The following is a 23,563-nucleotide window of genomic DNA, read 5'->3' on the forward strand; positions in this document are numbered from 1 at the left end:
GCTAACAGATGTATCAAGTGCTGTTTGACAGCCAGTAATTAAAAGGGACAGACACTGCTAAGATTTGTAGAATCAAAACAGAACTTTATTATTTCTGTTTTCAAAGGTCATGGTATTCTTTGTGTGCATTTTAAACAGAAGTAAGTGCTCATTAAGAAAAAAGAAATCATAGACAATAGTCCAGCACTCACAACCTACACTACAACAACAATCATGTGCGTCAGTGTGGCTGAGAAAATAACTGTGAGAAGAAAACATTTCATTTTCAAGCTTCTTGAAATTTATAACCAATAGTAAGAAAAGTAACTTTAAAAAATCATGAAGAATATATTGACATTGTACCTTTGAACATTAAGGAAACCATGTAATACTTAGTCTTATTTTCAATCAGCCTTTGCTATACAGATTTATGGAAGAAATTGATCCTGGTCTTACTATCACAACTTTGGTAGTCCTCTATTTCTCATATTGCTGATAAGGGGGAGACTGTTTTAAATCAATGAGGTGTTGTGAAGAAGCCACAGAGGCAAGGATACCGAGGAAGGAGTTAGGAGGGAAACTTGTGAGGAAAGAAAGAAATGAAAACAAAGATGCTACAAAAGTGGAATTGTGTGGGCTTGAAAGGGAGGACAGGCTCCTTAAACTTAATGTAAAAGGTTAAGGGAAACCGGTGAATGGATTCAGGGAGGCCTGTGAAATGGCCTGAGCAGTGGATGAAAATGACTATTTTAGCAGCAGCACTTTAGATGAACTAAAGAAAGTTACAGAGAGGTGAGAGAGGAGGTGGCTGCAGCAGTAAAAGTGAATGATGACCAAGGTATGGACAAGTGCTTGAGCTGCTGAGATGGAGAAAAGGACAAATTTTAGAGATGCTGTAGAGAAATAACCTACAAGATCTGATGACAGCCTAGATGTGTAGGGAGAACATGCAGGAAGCAAGAAACTCTGTGCGAAGAGGAAGATAGTTGGAATGGTCAAGGGTGATAGCAAGAGAAGGAGAAGGGAAGTTTTAGGAAGAATGATGGACTTCAGTTTTCACAATCTTGAGTTTCAAATGGTAGCTGGACATCAAGGATAAGAAGCTGAAAAGAATCAGATGCAAGAATGGATGGAAGGAGAGATGACACTGCCACGGCCTGCTTCATAGCTGCTGTGGTGAGGAGTAGAGAATTAGCAGCAGATGTTCGGCCACGGTAGATTTTCCCTCTGGCTGAGTGCCATTCTCACTGACCATACTGTTCCCATTACTTGCCAATCTCTCCAAGTCAATTCTTAGGATGGCTGCTCCTTGAGTTAGCAGAACCATCGATAGAAAGTGGCTCCAGTCAGTCAACATCATCCAAGGAATATAGTAGAGGGAAAGTGAGGGAATGAGAGAAGAGTCTTCTCAAAGTAGTAAGACAAGACTAAAACAAGTGAAAACGTATAAATTTGAAGAAAAAAAAATCTTTCCTGTTAAGGACCACGAAGTTTGGCCTTTAATTAAAGCTAAACTTATTTTTGTTATATTGGCTAGAACAGGGGTTCTCAAACTGGGGCTTGGGATCCCTCAGGGAGTTGCGAGGTTATTACATGGGGGGGTCGCGAGCTGTCAGCCTCCACCCTAAACCCCGCTTTGCCTCCAGCATTTATAATGGTGTTAAATATATTAAAAAGTGTTTTTAATTTATAAGGGGGGGCTCGCTATATGAAAGGGGTCACCAGTACAAAAGTTTGAGAACCACTGGGATAGAACCATTCTTTAACAAAGTATTAATTTTTTGGGCACTTAATTGTGACAGAATAACCATCCACTGTATGTTATTACTATGCAGCATTTTACAAAGGAAACATTTAAAGATCTCTCACTTGTTGTCCTTGAAGATGTCCATTAAGAAGTTTTGATTTATGGTTGGGAACATCTCAAAGAGTTGCTTCTCCTTCAACCTGGCAGCACAGTCTTTTCTAGCCATGGAAGGAACACGTTTCTAATCCAGAAAGTAAAGTAAGTGAAACGGTAAAATCATCATTAGAGGAATCTACATTAATAAAACTGATCCAATAATGTAACTAATTTGTTATTACCAAAAAAATGTATTCACTACCTAGGCACCTATCATGCTAAAGATTTTAATTACATATAAGCATCAGCCACACACACTCATCTGGTGCACAGAAAGCTGGGATGGGCATATCATGCTGTGTGATACTGTACTGCCAGAGTCTGCAATCATTGGAAGTGACTAAGCTAGCGTTCTCTCAATTTAAACGGAGAGAAGGCAGATGGCAAGGTATTTTTCGAGGGGGCCTTACATTTTGGAATGTGCTACCCTGCTGGTCTATAAATGTCCAGATTCCGGAACATTCCAGGCATGCTGCAAAGCCCATCTTTTTTCCCCTCAGGCAATTGGGCCAGGAGCATACTGAGTGTTTGGGGTTGAGCTCTGGTTGTTTTATTGATGATGGGAAACATTGGTTTTGTTTTGAGGCAGGTATGGGTTGTTTCAATGTATTGTGCATTCAAATTTCAGAAGTCACCTAAAGCAGTGTTTCTCAATGTTTGGTCCATGGACCAGCACCAGTCCCTCAGATCTCCCTGACATAGTTTGGGAAGGCAGCAACCCGGTCCCTGGTATCAAAAAGGTTGAGAAACACTGACCTAGAGGACATGACATGACAGGTCCTTAATTATAAAACTGAAATAAATAAAGCTGACAATTCCAGTGCTCATATAAAAAAAGTGATCAAAACAAAATTGAGCCAGATTACACCAAGCTTAAATCAATCTGTGGACACCATCGTTATCAGTAAGCCACATATAAGCATAAGGAAAAGAACCCACAACAATCTGCTTCAGAAATACAGGCTTATACTATTTGAACTTCAATGTCAACAGAAATAGGGACATTCTATTTTTAGGACAACTACTTACAGGGCAACAGAATAACAAAGAAAGACATAACTGCACTAGTCTGTCATTGCTTCCATTAAAGGAGAGTAGCGCAGTTAGCTAGATCATTACAAGCTTCAAATTGAAAACAGGGGAAAACTAAATGGAAACTAAGAAAATGGAAAAGAAAAAAAATTTTAGGGAATAATAAGTATGTGCCAAATTGAGAGAGAATTACATCTTAAATACCCTTTAAATGTGTCAGCTGTCTGGAATGTTGTGGGTTTTTTAAAAAAGTATCACAAGCAATTAAGTCTCTTTTTGAACAAGCATGGCATGGTGCTAATTACAAATTTTTGCATGGTGTCTCACAAAGAATGCATGAAGCCAATTTGATAAATAAATTTTTAAAAGTAAACAACCAAAAATGCAGCTCAACCAAATGCAAATGCTAACCTGTACACCAAGATATCGCATGATCTGTTTGTGAAACAATTAAGATATTAAACTTTCAAATGACAGATTTATTTTAAACAGAAACATCAACTGGCTTTTATCTAGCACCTTAAGTAAACTCTAGCTATCAAAAAACAATTAATAAAATTAGTTAGCATCTATCTCAGAAACTCAGCACTAGTCAGCCTGTACAAAGACAGGCAACTGTAGAAGCAAAATATGGCTTCTAACCATACCAAACTGTGCAGGGGGGAAAAATCAGTGTGATACAACTTAGACATCATAAAAAGTGGCAATATTCATACCAGGTCCTGTTTCTCCTGTAAGGCTATTTCTTCAGACATTATTTCTCTGAGTGATACTCTTTGAGTCTGTGCATTCCAGTGATCCATAAAAGGGAAAATTTCTGATGTTGCTAGATTTTCACTGTGTCTCTCTGTTGATGACTGAGAGGGACAGGCCATTTTTTCTCTCTGCAGTTTACTGTCTGTCCTCTGAGATAAGATTGTATTGGAGTCATCCAGATCTAATTGGTCAAACAGTACAAAAGCAACAAAAATCTCAAGGTGACAAAATGAAAAAGTCAATGTATTTAATTAAAGCAAAGCCCGAAGTAATTAAAATACATTTCACCTTACTACATTTTCATTAATTTATTTATTAATAATCTAATTTTATTTAAGCAACTTATATTTTTAGCAAAAATAACATTACATTGCCTACATTTTCCTCCTCACCCTCTCCCTACCAAAGTCCATCAAGCTTCATTTTTCTTCTAACTAGTAAAAAAGCAACAATCCAGATGGAATTTTTAAATGCTGGAACCTAACTTACACCTGCAAATAGATAACTGCATGTGACCATGTGTGGGATTTTTTATACTCATGGTTACCTTTTTGTGTGTATATATATTTTGCATCCACAACTTATGAACAGATATTTAACTATTTGGTCACGTGTTTCTCTTGCGATATTAATGGCACAGTTTAGCTATTAGGCAAAAACTTTTTTAAGTCTAAGGACCAGATTGTGGCTTGAAGTCACAGCCCAGGTCGTAGGGGAGTGGAGTGGGTGTTTGCTGCAGAAGAAGGATTCCTCATGGGGAGCTGAGGGACTGAATGCTTGATTAGCAGATCCATCACCATCTGAAAGAGGGTCACATGCATTACCCCCATGCTGGGCCAGTTCTGGTGACCAAGGTGAAAGGATGGGATGCTCACTAAGGCCATGGCCCCTCCCACTTTCTTCTTGCAGAAGGGTAGCCCCACTTGTAGCACTAGCCTGGATCAGTGTCTCTTTTACCCATGGAGATTGTATCAGGCCTTTGAACATCATATATATCATATGAACAACATCATATATATCATTTGAACAACATATATATGATGTTCAAAGGCCTGATACAATCTCCATGGGTAAAAGAGACACTGATCCAGGCTAGTGCTACAAGTCCATACAGACAGTCACAATCTCACCCTATGCATTTTGATCCCAGGTAGACATGAGAAAAGCCAATCCTTATAGAGTGCTTTAATGCTATTGTTAAAGTCAGTGGCTTGTTTATTTTTACTACTACTACTACGGTTGTAAGATAATGGTGAGTACCATATCAAGTCCACTAAATGCAAGCTGAGCTTAACAAACGAAGCAGTCTATTTTCAACAATTTGCAATTTTTTAACCTTACTAGTTTTAGTTTTCGAGAGCTGAGCATTATTACAGTAATTTAAGGGAACAGTATACTGTACCTTGCATAAGCAGCTTATAATATTCATCTTCCTTCCTTTGTCTCTTCTAAATACGAATATTAAAAAAAAAATCACATTAGTGAACCATAGATATAGGTTTCCCACTAATATTAACTCAACAAATGTTACTTTTCAGGTAAACAGGTTTCAAATTAAAGTACAATTTTTAAACTTTTTATCTGAAAAAATGTGTATATATCTAAGATAAGAAATACATTAAGAGGTAAAGTTTTGAAAATAATACTATTTTTCAAGTGACAGATCAAAGTAGTGCTAAGATATCAAATCAGATCTCATAATTAAATTAAAGATTAGACAAACCAAGAGAAGATTGTACCAAAAAATAAGATGCAGTTTGAAGCAGTTTTTCTTCTTACTCTGGCTGAATTTATGATGACATGAGACTCTAAGAGAACCTCTCTCAATTAGTTAATATAAATATATTTGTTTTCCGTACATAATAGGTAATGTGCACTGAAACTTCCTCTTAAAGAATAAAAATCAAGGCTTTTCAAGGTCAAATGTCATTGTTGGTGGATAGTTTTAAAATTCATGTTTAAACAATGGGCAATACCTAATAACAGATTGGACATTAACTGATCTTTTTGTGAAAATTTGTATGTTATGATCTTTTTTCCCCCCATAATAAATCTAATTTTTGCTATGGTATGTCTTACAGTGTGAAATTTATTCTTCCCTGAAATCCTTCTCATCTTATCCCTCCCAAAATCTGAAAAATGTCAATGATTTCCTCTTCCTCCCCTTCCCTCCAAAAATGTATTTTAGAAGCATGAGAGTGGGGCACTGATGCCCATTTTGAAATTATACTCCATAGTTTGTTTTTACGTTTGTATTTTAAGAGATTGGTATTATATTGCCTTTGGGTTTTATTTGTTGCAGGGGCAGGCGACACTATCTAACTAAAATAATGATTTCCTCTATGCTACATGTCCACTTACCCTATGTATTTTACACCGTATAGCTAATATTCTCACTGTTACAGTAAATATATAAAATACCTTATATAAATATTTAGACAAATGCAGAAAGAGAAACAAATAGATTGACAAAGCCCAAGTGTAACTTCTTATAAGAAAGAAGCCTACCAACCATAATAGATTCTTTCCATTTCTCATGAATCACTTTGGCCAGATTCAGATCTATATGAACCACATAATCCTCAACAGTTAGTGATCCTTATGGAAGAAAGAAAATATACTCATTAAAGCACTGTACAAAAATTAGTCCTATCAAGTATAGCACTGTGGCTTACCACTAATTAATTTGCATTTAGGAATTTTACATAAAAATGTCATGCCTGAAAACTGCACTGACTTCCAAGTTAAATAAACACACTGAGTTCTGAGCCCTCACCCAGGATTCATAAACCAACACAATATGGAAGGGGCAGGAGAGGGCAAGTTAATATTAACTGCATCTTGTTTAAACCTAACTATTGGAATGACTGGCTTTTTTATACCCTTATAATTTTTAATGCATATTCTTCTTTTATATGTCCATCCTTGCATTTAACGTCTTTGCAGTTAACTCTGAACCTTGTGACCAATTGTGATGCTTTTTTCCCTAATTTAATCTCTCTCTATGGATAATCATCCCTGAAGAATACATCAGGCATTAGTGTCCTCATTGTTCCCTGCATCATACCCAATTTAGAGAAGCATCCTCCCTAGGAAGCATAAAAGCCAAGAATCCTTTTCTACACTAGTCAGAGAGCAAGAGTGACCATGGTAGCAGCATAATGTAATCTTTCCCCGGCACACCTACCTGATACTATTACACCTGTCAGTTTCTCAAAAAGAAAAGGAGAGTGATTTAGAGCATGCAAAGAAAGGGGGACAGGTCTGAGAAATAGTAACACCCCGCTCCCCCTTTTTACCCCAACCCAAGAAAATGTCTTTCTTTTTTTTTTTGCTCACAGCCAAACCCATCAATAAATTATAGATTCAAAATGTTATATCAAGTAAACATTATGAAAAATAATTTCAAAGATTACTAAACCTCCTTTTGTTTTTTCAAACAAAGTTCAAGATCAATCAAACCTGTGTACTACCTGTATTACTACATGGGTCAGAAACCTGGACCCTCTTACAGGCAGACTTGGAGTGGCTAGAGGCATTCCATATGCACTGTCAGCATCAAATCCTGAGCATAAAAAATGGTTTGATATTGTGCCAGATGTCACAATCTCATAAAGATCTGGCCTTTCTTCAATCCCTCATTACATTCAAAAGTGGTGCTGCATGCTCTTCAGCCATGTTGCCAGGATGGATACATGTTCTCAAACTCTCCACCATCCCATGAAGGGATGAAGGCCCTGACCCCACCTGGAACTGCCTGCGGGGCCACCCTACAGATTTGTGATTTGCAGGACTGAGCCAGATCTGGGAACTTCACTAAACAATGCCTGGCTGGCACAACAGTCCCCAGTGGACTTTGTGTGTTTGATGATTATTTTGTTTTTTCTTTCCATTTTCTCTTGATCGCTCTCTCCTTTTAATTCTATATCTTGATGCGTCTTCAGGTGGTTTTCAATGAGTTTTCTCTCAGACTAATTTTTCATTTTAAAAAAGGTTTCATATTATTCTCTCTCTCTCTCTCTCTCTCTCTCTCTCAAACTTTCTTTCATTTCTGATTTGGCATCTCCCTTCCCCATTGATTTGTCCCATCAAAGGTTCTCTCTCTCTTCCTTCTCCCAACAAAAAATTTTCCTCATCATTATCTACCTCTCCACCCTTGGGAGACGGAAAGTAGGTTCTGCTCCAAGCCAGACAAGTGGAAATATTTTCTTGCAATACTCTTCAAATGTATATGTGGGCAGAGACAAAAAATTGAAAAGAAAAGATAGCTATCTTTGCTGCTATATTTTATGTAACATTCTGGTTCAGTTCAGTTTTTAAATTAACAAGAACCTTTGAATAGCACCACAATATCATGAGGAATTCAAAGTAAGCATAATAAATAAATTAAAATGTCTTTAAAAAAAAAAAAGAACTACATTACATATATATTTGTATTAATTATTTTTCATGTCCTTACCTGAGTCAATGCCAACTGGCCCAAATATTTCTTTCAGTTGAAGGGCTAGTTCAGGAGGTAATGCCAATTCTAGACAATTTATATTCATGGATTCCGAGGATAATAAAGTAGGGTTCAATATCTTGGTTCTATCTTCATCCATATTAGAAGGTTTGCTTTCTTCCCTATTACCTCCAATTGATATCATATCATTCCCCTGAGTTTCTTTATAGGTTTCCAGTTCTTCTTCATCACTTGCACAGTTCTTCAAAGGTGCTTGATCCATTTGCAGTAACGGAAGAATCATATTATTTACTTTGGAACTCTCTAGATATGTTTCTGAAAGTTTATTGTCTACCTCCTTATTTAATTTGGGTTTCAAAATGGTTGGAGCAGTGTTAAGCACCTTAGATAAAGTCACAGGTAGACATAAGCCCACATCAAGCTGTGACACCACTGGTTTTTCTTCTGTTTCATTAACAAGGCTCATCGCCTTTAAGTTTATTTTCTGTGTATCTGAAACAGACTGCTCAATGATATCTGTTCCTGAATCTTCTGCCTGAGTTCTGGGAGCAATGTCCTTGGTATTTTTGAGTTTTACTGAAGCACTCAGTGGAAGTCTTGTTAATGAGTCAGATATTTTAGCATCTGTCTCAAGTATGTCTGCAGTTTCACTCTCTGCATAACACACTGATAAATTGTTTTCTGAAAGTTGAGTGATACCATCAGTCCCAATTATTTGGCTGGTTTGGTCAGAATTTTTAAGATTCTCTCCATAGTTTGTATTTTCCTTGAATTCAAGGTCTGTGGTAGCTGGCTCAGTTCCTGCCTCCTGCAAACATTCAATGTCTTCGCCTTTACACAACTTTTCATCAGAATCCAATAGCAGGCTTGTGGCCCAGACAATGTCCTTGTTACATCTTTCATATAAGTCTTTCAATGCATCAAATGAAAAGGACCCAAACAGCTTACAAAGAACATTCAGATTTTCAGATTCATCAATACTGATAAGTTCACTTTCTTCCACATATGTGCTTTTATCATACATAACTCTATAGGGTATTTTTTCTTGAGAACTTGAAGCAGCATCCATGTCTTTTGGTCTGAATGATTCTAATCTGCCATGTAATACTTTGGTATTCTCGGAAAGAATATTCTCAGAAATAATAATTTTCTTTTCTAATCTCCATAAGAGCGCGAAATCCTGTGGCTCAGTCTGTGAATACCTGCTTGGTTGTTTACAGATGTGTTTTTCAGGTTTCTCTTCCAGCAAATTAAGCGTTGACAACTGTTCTGGTTTGGAGAGGGCCACACTGCTGTTGGTAAATGTGAGGGCTAATTTATGATGCTTCCGTGTTCTTTTATTTTGTTGGGGCTTTTTCTCACTGATGTTTTCACTAGCTATTCTTTCAGGTTCTTGAAAATTTGATGTCTCTGTGTCCTGTAGCTCTTCAATGCTCACAGATGTTCCATGAAGCACATCCACTGTGTCAAGAACATTTTTGTGTATATCACATTTATTATTTCCAGCTTCATCAGATTCACTTAGACTTCTCTTTGATATTCTCCTTGATCTATGTTGCCTCTGCTGCAAAGAGCTCATAGCAGGCCAGTCTCCCATCATTTGCAATTCTGGGGTAATTTTATCTGCACCAAGAACACAGAAAGAGTCACAGACTAAATTTTCCTCCCTCTGTCTTTTTTCACCATGTAGTACTTCCTGCTGAATATCTGCCAGGTCCACTTGTGCCTTGTGTGAATCAAGAAGATGCTGGCTGGTTGCTTTATCCTCTTTATCAGTCTTCATAGAAAATTTTTCTATTCTTCTAGTCCTTTTGGTTCTCTGCCTGATTGATTGTTCTACAGGCCAGTCACCCAGAAAGTTTAATAATTCTGGCCTCACTGATACATCCAAAGATGAACTATTTTGTTTTATAATGTTCCTTTCATGTGTAACTACTGGTTCTACTGCAATTTCATTGTACTGCTCCTTTTCAGTTTGAACTTCCAGAATCTTGTCACTATGTTCTTGAATATGTTCACAAGAACAGATATGCAAGTGTGTGGTTTCTTCAGATTTCACCTCATTAGTTTTACTAGTTTCTGTTTCAGTAATTCTATGTATTTCTTCTCTCTTTACAGCTTTTTTCCCCAAAGGCACTTCTTTTTCTTCATAATCTGATAAACTGATATCCACACTACCTTGAATAATGCTATTCTCAGAAACATGTTCTCTTAAATTATTTTCAATTTCCTCCTCTTCTTTTCGAAAATATTTATCTGCAAATTTATTTTCTACTGCTGAAGATGTAGAAGATGCATGTTTCTCCTCTTCAGCTAATTCAGGAGGCTTTGAAGCTAAAGTAAAAAGGGTCTCTTCTTTCACATATACATGTATCTCTTTTTGCCTGTAAGACAAACAATTAAACAGAAGACGTTTAAAGAAAACTTAAAAGAAAAAAAAACCTAACAAGCCAACCCCACTTCCCCACAAACTTCTATTCTGGCTTGGCTACTAAATAAATTTAAATTAAAGCTCATAAGCTCTTTAAACCAGGGTCCCATATTTTAGTTTAGGATACTATACAATCATTGAACTGAGACATACATAAAATGTTCACACACTCCCAATCCATGAAATCTAGGGAGAGGAAAACAGTTTAAAAAAGAACACTCCCCACTAATAAAACAAAACAGCACAGATATTTACTTGATAAGGGCCCCTCCTTGATTCCAAATAGAGATTACATTTTTCTCTTTACATTAGTCTATCTCCCTCTACCCCAACCTGCAATTTCCAACAGGAGGACAGCGGCAGGCAGCTGGGACCCCCACCGGTGCTGGGGAGGGGTGGCTGGGTGGAGGCGCGCGGCCCGGGACCCCCGCCGGTGCTGTGGGGCCCGGGACCCCCACTGCTGCTTCTGCAGGGCAGGTGGAGTGCAGTGGCCTGAGACTGTCCCAGCAGTGGCTGGTGCGGCTGGCCCAGGCAGCCCTGGAGCCAGCCGCATTGGCTGCTGCAGAAGTCATGGAGGTCCCAGAAACTCAAAGAATCCATGACTTCCGTGACAGACTCGCAGCCTTAATTGTAGACCAGTCAGCCTAACTTCAACACCCGGAAAGATACTGAAGCAAATTATTCAACAATCAATTTGGTAAGCACCCAGAGGATAATAGGGTTATAAGAAATAGCCAGCATGGATTTGTCAAAAACAAATCATGCCAAACGCTACCTAATTTCCTTCTTTGACAGGGTTATTGGCCTAGTGAATAGGAGGAAGCAGTAGACATGATGTATCTTATTTTAGTAAGGCTTTTGACACAGTCCCTCATGACATTCTCATAAGCAGGGATCTGTTTTCTGTGATAAATACAACAAAATTCTCTGATAAAAGAAAACATAAAAATCCAAGTTTTTCTGTGATTAAAATGAAATGCTGAACGTTAGTGTCCCTAGCCACAATATACTGTATATGGGTATCAGTTGAACACGTTTTATTAATATACAGTGGAACCCCATTTATCCATTCAAACTGGGACTGTGGCTAGATTGGATAATCAAAAATTCAGATAATCCGGAGAGCGGCAGGGCTGACAGACAGGGCTCTCGCAGCCTGGGGCTCGGGCTGTCAATCCTGGTATGGTTAATACGAAGAGACAGATAATGGAGGCTCGGATAAATAGAGTTCTATAGTATACATTTTTAGTTTTTACATTTTGGGAAAAAATAAAGATTCTGTATAAAAATGCAAATTCTGCATTTTTCCATGGCAAACGGATTTCTAGGATCCCTTCTCATAAGCAAACTAGAGAAATGCAGTCTAGATGGAATTACTATAAGGTGTGTGCATAATTGGGTGAAAGCCTGTACTCAGAGAGTAGATACCAGTGGTTCGTTGTTAAAATGGGAGGACATACGTAGTGGGATCCTGCAGAGGTCAGTCCTGGGTCCAGTAATATTCCACATTTTCATTAATGATTTGGATGACAGAGTGGAGAATATGCTTATAAAATTAGCTGATGATACCAAGCTGGGAGGGGATGCAAGTACTTTGGAGGACAGAACTACGATTCAAAATGACCTTGACAAATTAAGGATTGTTCTGAATTCAACATGATGAAATTCAATAAAGATAAGTATGAAGTAGTACACTTAAGGAGGAAAAATCAAATACAAAACTATAAATTGGGGAATAACTGCCTAGATAGTAGTACTGCTGAAAAGGATCTGGGGGTTATAGAGGATCATAAACTGAATACGAGTCAATGATGTAATGCAGTTTCAAAAAAGGCTAATATCATTTTGGGGTGTATTAACAGGAGTGTCGTATGTAAGACCCAGGAGGTAACTGTCCTGTTCTATTCAGCACTCAGGAGGCCTCAGCTGAACACTATGTCCAGTTCTGGGCACCATGCTTTAAGGAACGATGTGGACAAATTAGAGAGAGTCTAGAAGACAACAACAAAAACGATAAAAAGTTTAGAAAACCTGACCTATGAGGAAAGGTTAAAAAAAACTGGGCATGTTTAGTCTTGACAAAAGATGACTGAGGGTGACCTGATAACAGTCTTCCAATGTGTTACGGTCTGTTACAAAGAGAACAATGATCAATTGTTCTCTATGTCCACTGAAGGTAGGACAAGAAATAATAGGCTTAATCTGCAGCAAGGCAGATTCAGGTTAAATATTAGGGAAAACTTTCTAACTAGAAGGGTAGTTAAGATCTGGAATAGGCTTCCAAGGGAGGTTGTGGATTTCTCATCATTGGAGGTTTTTAAGAAGAGGTTGGACAAACACCTGTCAGGGATGGTCTATGTTTACTTTGTGCTACCTCAGCACAGGGGGCGGGAGTAGATGACCTGTCAAAGACCCTTCCAACACTACAGTTCTATTATTCTATTTAAGGGATCCATTTCCAAGATACTATAAACACATTCTACATTATCCACTACAGAAGACCACAGATGCTAGTTGCTTACAAAATATGGTTGGAAATATACTCTCAGTCTACATATACTCACATAAGCCTCCATATAATAAATATATTCCATAATACCAAACGGATCAATCACTCCAATCCTAATCATAAAAATAATCAACTCCACCAACACCCCACTCTATAAGTACAAAATGCAGACCTAGGGTGTTTACATATATGTAGTAAAGTATCAGAGGGGTAGCCGTGTTAGTCTGAATCTGTAAAAAGCAACAGAGGGTCCTGTGGCAACTCTCCAATACCAAATTCTACAGGCCACTTTCCTCGGATCCCACTGAGGAATACACTAAGAAACTGCACCATCTACTCAGGACACTCCCTACACTAACACAGGAACAAATCAACATACCCTTAGAGCCCCGACCGGGGTTATTCTATCTACTACCCAAGATCCACAAACCTGGAAATCCTGGACGCCCCATCATCTCGGGCATTGGCACTCTCACTGAAGGACTGTCTGGATATGTGGACTCCCTACTCAGACCCTACGCCACCAGCACTCCCAGCTATCTCCGTGACACCACAGATTTCCTGAGAAAACTACAATGCATTGGTGACCTCCCAGAAAACACCATCCTAGCCACCATGGATGTAGAGGCTCTCTACACAAACATCCCACACACAGATGGAATACAAGCTGTCAGGAACAGTATCCCTGATGATGACACAGCACAACTTATTGCTGAGCTCTGTGACTTTATCCTCACGCACAATTATTTCAAATTTGGTGACAATATATACCTCCAGACCGGTGGCACCGCTATGGGCACCCGCATGGCCCCACAATATGCCAACATCTTTATGGCTGACCTGGAACAACGCTTCCTCAGCTCTCGTCCACTCACGCCCCTTCTCTACCTTCGCTACATTGATGACATCTTCATCATCTGGACCCATGGGAAGGAGACCCTGGAAGAATTCCACCATGATTTCAACAGCTTCCACCCCACCATCAACCTCAGCCTGGACCAATCTACACGGGAGGTCCACTTCCTGGATACCACAGTACAAATAAGCAATGGCCATGTTAACACCACCCTATACCGAAAACCCACCGACCGCTATGCCTACCTTCATGCCTCCAGCTTCCACCCCGGACACACCACACGATCCATCGTCTACAGCCAAGCACTGAGGTACAACCGCATCTGCTCCAACCCCTCAGACAGAGACCAACACCTACAAGATCTTCACCAAGCATTCTCAAAACTACGATACCCACACAAGGAAATAAAGGAACAAATCAACAGAGCCAGACGTGTACCCAGAAGCCTCCTGCTACAAGACAGGCCCAAAAAAGAAACCAACAGAACTCCACTGGCCATCACCTACAGCCCTCAGCTTAAACCTCTCCAACGCATCATCAGTGATCTACAACCCATCCTGGACAATGATCCCTCACTTTCACAGACCTTGGGAGGCAGGCCAGTCCTCGCCCACAGACAACCCGCCAACCTTAAGCATATTCTCACCAGCAACCACGCACCGCACCATAACAACTCTAACTCAGGAACCAACCCATGCAACAAACCTCGATGCCAACTCTGCCCACATATCTACACCAGCAGCACTATCACAGGACCTAACCAGATCAGCTACAACATCACCGGCTCATTCACCTGCACGTCCACCAATGTTATATATGCCATCATGTGCCAGCAATGCCCCTCTGCTATGTACATTGGCCAAACTGGACTGTCACTACGCAAGAGGATAAATGGACACAAGTCAGATATCAGGAATGGCAATATACAAAAACCTGTAGGAGAACACTTTAACCTCCCTGGCCACACAATAGCAGATGTTAAGGTAGCCATCTTACAGCAAAAAAACTTCAGGACCAGACTCCAAAGAGAAACTGCTGAGCTCCAGTTCATTTGCAAATTTGACACCATCAGATCAGGATTAAACAAAGACTGTGAATGGCTATCCAACTACAGAAGCAGTTTCTCCTCCCTTGGTGTTCACACCTCTACTGCTAGCAGAGCACCTCACCCTCCCTGATTGAACTAACCTCGTTATCTCCACACTGATTTATAACTGCCTCTGGAGATTTCCATTACTTGCATCTGAAGAAGTGAGGTTCTTACCCACGAAAGCTTATGCTCCCAATACTTCTGTTAGTCTTAAAGGTGCCACAGGACCCTCTGTTGCTTTTTACATATATGTAAAACTATACTCCTTTTAAAAACTTTATTACACATTTAATAGCTAGTATATAAAAATCTATACTGTACACCCAGTAGCATATTTCCAGTACAGAAGAAAACAAGAGGAAAAAGTTAAGGTTGGTGGACAGCAATAATCTAGTGGACTAATAGTGTATCATATAGAAATGGAGAAATGGCTGATTCCCTTAACTGTTCACTTCTAAAATTCTTAACCTTGTAAAAATAAGAAATGCTGAATTTTTGTTCAACTTTTTTGGGGTGTTTTTTTTTTTTTTTAAACAGTTCTGGGTTAGGAGGAGTTAGCCAGCCTCCACTGTTTTAAAAAAAAAAAAAAAGTTAAGATTGGAATTGTGTAACAAAGTTTTTTATTTAGGAATATAGAGCAAGTAAGTCTTACCCATAACCTTCCCCCTGACAAGGATCTTCATTCCAATCAGCATTTTCTGATTTGTCTGGGACAGTAGAATTCAAGATTGAGTTAACAGTAAGGCAACGTTCATATCTCTCCAACATTCTTTTGATCTTTTCTTTAGATACACCATGAATGTTTCGCCTACAGATTAAAAGATGAAAAAAGTAACATTCCAGATTTTAATAATCAAACAAAACAGACTGAAAGATGGAATCATTTCTCTTTATGCTGTTATATTTCTAGTTTTGCTTAATATTAAACCTAAGAATTAGGCTAAAATATTTTTTTCTTAAACTGCTTTCTGGAATGTTGTAAACCAGATGCTTGGTGTTTCACGTTCTGTTAGGAGTCAGGGAGCCAAACTGCATAAAGAAGATTTTGCCTACAGGAGTCCTCCTCCTGTAGGCTATGCTCAGTTGAGAACTTCTCAGAGTGGGAAGAAAACATATTTGCCTACTCTGATCTCCCTGCTTCTAGCCATTTGTCAGTATAGCTTATCCCTCTGAGTAGGATTTACACTGACTTTGTTACGTCTCAGAAAGCAATTTGCTTGGCAGTGGCCTGACCTAGGGTATGTAAATCCTAGCCAGCGTGGCAAGCAAAGGGGAACTGGTGTTGAGGGGAGGGGAGAAAACCCAAGTAACCCCTAGCAGCAAGAAATGGTGGCACCCACCACTCCATGGAAGAAAAGCAACTCACAGCTGCTCTAGAAGGATCCCAATAAGCACCCACCATCTGAGAACTGCATCAGCTATGTGTTCAACCCAGATGGTAATGCCTAGGAAAAGGTGTAACCAAGCTTCCACTGGTGGTTCAGCAGATCTTGTCCCCAGGAGCTTGTTCTGCTCACATCAAGACATGACTGCTACTCTAGTGCATAAGGTAGGAGGGACACTTGGAATCAGGAAGGCTAACAGCAGAATAGATCACCTCAATGCAAGGACAAACCCAATACGACAAGATAAACCCTGGATGCTTTCCAGGGGTCCCATTGGATCTATCATTGTGCCTGGATTTCCAAGGGATATTTTAGGGATGAATATACATTTGCACAGCTTTCTGAAGATTTAAAGTGTCATATAAATGACAAAGGTGCCTTTCTGGCTGCTAGCTAATTTCTTTTGAAACTGGATATCAAAACAAACAAAACAAAACAATGAAAGGAATTTCTCAAACCCTACACAGACATCATAAAGTTCTAAGCAGAACAGTTAAAATAAAAAGTTAATCAGGTGTTTGTTCAATTGTTAACAGGGGGCTTACTGATGTTTTGGAGCCTTAATGGCCATTGTAAAGGTAAAAAAAAATGTTATTTTAAAGAGGATAAATGAAAGGTGAAGCAGCTTACTTCAATGTCTTCTACAGTGCTTTTACCTTTCAAGCTCTTTTGGTTTAAACTTCCACCAAGTATCAGGCTCTCGGAACATTACTTTGTATTTGTACTGCTGAGACTGAATAAAAATACAAATAGAATACAAAATACATCAGTAATGTCATATTTTCATGAAAGAGCACACAATGTACAAAACAGACACATATCAGGTTCCCATTTTACAAAACAAGTTAAACATTCCAAAAATACACTAACTATGTACCAGGCTTCATTTATGGTTACACAAATAGGGATTTTTCAAAGCAGTCTAGGTTGCTTAGATACAATATCTTCCTTTAAAATTAATGAAATGTATCTCACATCTCAACCACAGTCTCTACATGACAGAGCTAATTTAGTTTTGTCCAAGCAACATTCTGAAAAATCTCACTATTTTAAGAACCATTTCTTTCCCTTTTTTCAACTTTTTCTTATTTCAGTTAGCTGCAAGCATGGAGTTCTCTCTCTTTCTAGTATACTATGGTATTTTCTCAAGGCAAAAACAAATCTGCCCAAGAGAAATCACTTGGGAGGTGACTGTCCCCCATTCCTATCTTCAGGACCATTCCTATTGTCCTGGAGATATACCAAAGCACTTTCCTGGAAACAGAACTTGAAGTATTTTCCTTGTACTTTCATGCAGTATGCAACACTACCAAGAAGATAGCCATGAACTGACAGCACTCAAAAGTACCTTTTTAAAACCTTCCACAATTAACATTGTAGCTATGACCAGGTATAAAATTAGACCCCATTCATAAAAATAATCTAAATATTGAACAAGTCCCACCTTTCACCTGTCCATCACACATGCTGAGCGCTGGACTTGATGACCTCTCGAGGTCCCTTCCATCTCTACATTTCTATGATTCTATGCAGCAAAGGTAGAATATTTTTTACTAACCACTTCAATCCTGTGTTCATCTCATTTGAGCAAAGAAGTGCTTTTATATCTACAAGGGCATTTATGTATAGAGAAATCCCGAGGAGACCTATTTTTTATTTTTTAAGTTAATTTACTATGCTGAAAAGTACCAACTCGACAGTACTACTTGGTTAAGTCCTCTGTTTATCAACAAAACCAATTATAATACATAAAATGGCAGCAGAAGGTTCTAACACTTTCCCACTGATGTGCCTAAACCCAGACTAGGATGAAAACCTCTAGGGATAAGAAAGTAGATCAATCCTTATCCCAATTCAACTCTCAGTCTCTTGGCTGAAGCTGGCAACAAAGTTGACAATTAGTTCTAATTTGAGGGTCTGGTTTGGTTTGTTCGCAATACTGACATGGATGACTTTTAAAACTAGGCTTCAATGCCATATCACAAGTGGGAGTTCCAAACAAAGAGACCATTTCCACTCCTTGGTATTCTTTTTAACAAGCATAACTGAGCTTCCTTATAAGGATTTGAAAGTACCTTTTAAATATAAAGTATCTTACAAACATTGTGATGAATGGAACAATGGAAAAAAGGAAATTTTAATCAGAATATCTATCCTGGATTTGAGAAACCTCCCTAGAAAATGTTCGGTTGGAAAATTCCTGACCAGCTCTAGTACTGGATCCTGTAAAATGGTTCAGTAAGTTAAGTTACTTTAAAAACAAAATAAAATCTAAGTAGTAAAATGCATGTGTGACGTTATTGACATGAACTGTGACCGTATAAATCACTGTTGCAACCAAGGTCCTATAGTTGCACCAAATCTTGTACAAAGGAGGTCAAGTAAGGTGTCTATATAAAGGTTGTAATTTGCTGGTTATGATTATGCAGTCTGTATGTGTGTATCATTTTTGTATTTGAAGTTATGAATATTGGTTATGTACTTGTACCTCAATGTGCTTGATTCTAAGTAGCATCAGTGAAGCATTTGCTCATCTTCTTAAGAAAGGAGTATTCTGAGTAAGTGCTCAATCAAGAAACACTTAACTGACAATGGACTTTGCGAGACGCCAATCCACAACTGAGCTTTCCTGGGAACGTTCAAACTAACATGTAAACAATGGCGTCGGACATTCATGGACATGTGACTTGCCCAGGTGGCTACAAACTCCATCTTGTTGCTGTGATTTTGCACAGAAGAACAAAGGGGTTTCCACCCACAAGAGAGAATATAAAAGGCCCTGGAAGCCTCTCCATTTGGTCTTCAGGTGGCTCAAGAGATGGCCTCTCCACCCCAAAGAGATGCCTGAAAGAAACTGCCTGAAAGAAACTGGAACAAAGGATTGTAACTATGGGGGTGTGAGTGATTGCTGGACCCAGGCCATAAGCCACAATGTTGGTCTGAAAAGGATTGGGCCCAGACTAGGAAGGAGTCTAGTCTGTGAAGGAAGCTCATTGGAACATATCTGCGGGTGAGATTTACCTGTATTCAGTTTCCTACTGTATTAGGCTTAGACTTGTGTGTTTTGTTTTATTTTGCTTGGTGATTTACTTTGTTCTGTCTGTTATAACTTGGAACCATTTAAATCCTACTTTTTATCCTTATACTTAATAAAAATCACTTTTGCTTATTAATTAACCCAGAGTAAATAATTAATACCTTGTGCATATCTATCAGTGTTATAGAGGGCAGACAATTTATGAGTTTACCCTGTATAAGCTTTATACAGAGTAAAGCGGATTTATTCAGGGTTTAGGCTCCCAGAAAGACTGAATACTAGGTGCTGGGAAAGTCCCTACTAACTAAGAAGCTGACTGAAGTGTCTAACTCAGCAAGACAGGAGTGGGGGGAAGCCTCTTCTGGCAGGGGGGTTTGTTCTCAGTGGTATCCCAGCACATCTACTGACAGTGTTGAGGGAGTTTCTGTGACCCAACCCGTCACAGCGTGTTCCCCATGCATAGCACCCTTAAAAAAAAAAAAAAAAAAAACAAAAAAAAAAACAGACCACTTTTTGTTAAAAGCCTAAAAATGCATACCGGTTTAAATTATTGACCTAAGCATTCAGAATTGGGCTCCAAATATAGAAGGACCAGAAGAGAACTGTGAATTTCTACCATTCCTAAGGCCTGGTCTACACTAGCAAATTAGGTCAGCATACTTACGCAGCTCAGGAAAAATCCACAGCTCTAACTAGAGTAGTTAAGCCGATCCGCGTAAACAGCACTAGATCAACAAAAGAATTCTTCCGTGAATCTAGCTACGCCTCTCAGGAAGGTCGATTACTCACACCAATGGGAGTATCCCTCCCATCAGTATAGATGGTGTCTACACTGAAGGGCTACAGTGGTGCAGCTGCAGCATTTTAAGTGCAGATAAGCCCTAAGATACCATTGCTGCAAAGGGCCGAGATTCCTCAACTCTCACTGAAGTCAATGGAACAGATCCTCAGATGACATATGTTGTCAAAGCTCCACAATGGAGCTACGTCAACTTATACCAGCTGAGGATGTATTCCAATAGGCATTATTGGCACCAAGGGCCTCACAGAATTGGGAGCTAAATGACCAGAAGATGAAGACAAGACAATATTATAAGAAAAATGTATCACTAACAAACATTACAGCAGCATTATTTTGACTAACTAAATATGAGTCATATACTCAATATAAATGGATTCATCTAGCCTGCCTTCAACTGAGCTAACAGTATTTCATAACTGCTTATAGAAGATATGAAAAGCTTTATAAGTAGGCTCACCTATATCCTAATAAAACTCTGTAATATTGCTACTTAAACACTTTAGTAGGATTTCCAGTTGGAGAGTATATTTATTTTCAAATATTTCAGCTAAATAAAATATAACACTACAGGACAATTTGATCTTCAAATCAGTATTTAAGACACACTTCTTACGTGAAACTTATCAACGGTAGTCCAGCAAATAAAAGAAAGTTAGGCCTCCATCTTTCATTTGGTGCTTGTGTCACTGATGTCAAATTTAGGATGAGGCAGGGCCTTTCTGTAGAGCACCACCAACCCCATTGTCGGTACTCAGCTAATATGAGCAGCAAAAAAAAACAACTAGCTAATAGTGTTATTTGATTATGCATAAGGAAGAACAGAATCCAGCTTATTCTTCAAAATGTGTATTTGCTCTGCAGTACAAAACACTTGAATTTGTCAGTAAAATAAGCAGATAAAACACTCAGACCTACACAAAGCAGAATATTTAATGATATGGTACCGTTTTTACACATTTTTTTCATTGTGGGCTTGATCCAACTCTTGTTGAACTCAACCAGAAGCTGGACTGAGCCCCGTAACCACACTTTAAAATAGTCTCAGGTTAGTTACCAATCTCTTTTCACATTGCTCAAATCATCATACTAACCAAAGCAACGTAAGGCTTCATCTCCCATGCCTGTATGTTTGTGTTGTCTATTATTATAGGAGAGATTCTCTTTTCAAATGCTTCTTTGGCTGAAAGACAAACAAGTATAAAAGAGCAAGATATGGTTAATTTCTTGATAATAAAAATCTACATCTAATGTTAATTTTATTTTTTAAAAATACACCATGTTTAACCAGTTGCCAAAATAACTATTTTTGGAGTCTGATCTCTCTGCCACCCAGGCACATTTTTTATTTAAATTTACCACCCTCCAAACATAAAAACTACAATTACATTGTATTACACATTGAAATAATATATGTATGATAATAAAGGAATGGAAATGCAGATGTATAATACACCAATATGACTAATCAGTAAATTATACTAAAACCTACATGATCACCTTCAAGTGGACTTCTTTGTTGCATACAAAATTCTTGGCTTTATAACAGTCTTAAGATAAGTCCACTCTGTAAACTGTATAAAATATGAAAAATTAAAAAAAAGTGTAGTTTTTTACACACAATAATAAAATGTTTATCAGTTGCTTTAAAAAAATAACAGAAGGCAGTATTAAAGTAGCCTGCACAACCAGAGTTGCTGTTAAGTGTGTACTTTTCCTATAAACCCATTTTTTGAATAGGTTTAGAACATACCTGCAAAAATGTCATCATATTTAAAATTTAGCACATAAAAGCTTGTAAATAATTGCTTAGTGAAGAGTTTCAGGAGGAGAAACAGAAAAAAAAACTTTTGTTGGTGAAAATCGCCATTTACTGGTTTCCTCTATTTTTGGTTGTTTCCTAATTTTTGTCAATAATGTAGTGCTCTATAAGGAACATTAGTTCAAAGGCAGGGAAAAGATCTGGATAGGTGCCATATGTGTAACACATCCACTGTCATGGATAGCATCTGAGTGCAAATAATGATTATTGATCTTAATCTTGGAAGGAATCCTCCTGAGAGCTAGCACAGATTACCACTCGATAAGTAGAACCTAATGCAACATATATACCCTGATATAATTCCAGGAGAAAATAATCCTTCAGTGCTGAATTGGACATTTGTTAGCAAACAGCACATTATATAGGCCATTCTGGAGTCTAGGATCCCATTTTTGTCAATATTATTTAAAATTTATACCTCTAAAAGGGGATTAAAGCTCATCCTGTGGTGCAATTACAGGAAAGCCTGCTTTTATAATAGCTTTCAGCAATCCGCAACGCAGTTGAGCTAATCCCCTATATAGTTCTTACCTTGTTTCCTGTTCCATTCATGTGCTTCTCCTAAGCAATTTGCATCATACTGATATTGTCCGTTTTTGTAAAAGTAATCATCAGTACTAAGAATGATTCCACTTGGGTTATCCTCAAGCAAAGTCCTGTGAAATATCACAAAGATAAAACAATACATTTTTCCAATTTTTGTCCCCTTTTATCAACAATATATGTGAACCAAATATTAACTCCTTTTGGATTTACATAAGATATACAACAGAGAATGGCTTAGTGATCTAAGCCTCAGGTTCTAAAAAAGCAGTTTTCATTCCTAGCAAGGTTGCCTCAACCCTACTTTCTTCCACTGCAGAAAAATTAAGTTTCATGGAGTCTACTGTGTACAGATTTTTTGAACAAGACCTTTCAAACTGAAGTCTTGTGTTCTCTTAATGGATATTAAAGATCCTGTAGCACTTTCTGTGAAAAAAGGGAGAGTGCTTTAGGAGCCTTCAAAATTTCTTCTTGTGCCATGTGCAGAGTGCTATATGTGGTTTATCCACTGGTGGACACCCACCGACCTGGCGGACACCCTCCAAACCAGTAGTAGATGCGTCTCAATGACAGGTTTACTGACTCCTGCACACACACATCTTGATCCATTCCCAGGGACACAGGGAACAAATGCATCTGAGGGAAGGTTCAGCCCCAAGAAGAGGGTAGGTGACAATACAACTGTCACCCTGTAATGGGGAGGTTATAGGCATTTGGTCCCTATGAAAGCAGCTGCTGGGAAACGCCCTAGCTATGTGGCTCCTCCAGTTCCTTCTGCTGAGAAGCAGGGGGGAGGTTTTGGAGGGAAGAATAGAAGGGGGTAGAGAAGGACAAAGCCTCCGTGTTGATCATCTTATACCTCTGCAAACCCTGGGAACTCAGGTTTTGGAAGCAGAATGCCCCTATTTCTTCTAGGCAGCAGTGGAGGGGCGGAACCCCATGTCCTGCTGGAAGAATGA

The 23,563-nt window shown here is 38.6% G+C and overlaps 1 protein-coding gene across 1 annotated transcript in view; it reads right to left on the minus strand.

Annotated features, from left to right (window-relative positions):
- The window catches only part of N4BP2 (NEDD4 binding protein 2), a 79,730-nt gene that overhangs the window by 12,198 nt on the left and 43,969 nt on the right, over nucleotides 1-23,563 (minus strand). Inside the window, exons 5-13 of the mRNA XM_065405077.1 lie at nucleotides 22,593-22,717; nucleotides 21,334-21,422; nucleotides 17,060-17,136; nucleotides 15,671-15,826; nucleotides 8,130-10,516; nucleotides 6,183-6,268; nucleotides 5,073-5,118; nucleotides 3,631-3,851; nucleotides 1,849-1,967 (exon numbers count right to left, since the gene is read on the minus strand). Coding sequence (XP_065261149.1) covers nucleotides 1,849-1,967; nucleotides 3,631-3,851; nucleotides 5,073-5,118; nucleotides 6,183-6,268; nucleotides 8,130-10,516; nucleotides 15,671-15,826; nucleotides 17,060-17,136; nucleotides 21,334-21,422; nucleotides 22,593-22,717 — 3,306 coding nt within the window. The remainder of the gene's footprint in view (nucleotides 1-1,848; nucleotides 1,968-3,630; nucleotides 3,852-5,072; nucleotides 5,119-6,182; nucleotides 6,269-8,129; nucleotides 10,517-15,670; nucleotides 15,827-17,059; nucleotides 17,137-21,333; nucleotides 21,423-22,592; nucleotides 22,718-23,563) is intronic.

This window comes from Emys orbicularis, chromosome 5 (genome assembly GCF_028017835.1).
Source record: "Emys orbicularis isolate rEmyOrb1 chromosome 5, rEmyOrb1.hap1, whole genome shotgun sequence".
Lineage (NCBI taxonomy): Eukaryota > Metazoa > Chordata > Testudines > Emydidae > Emys > Emys orbicularis.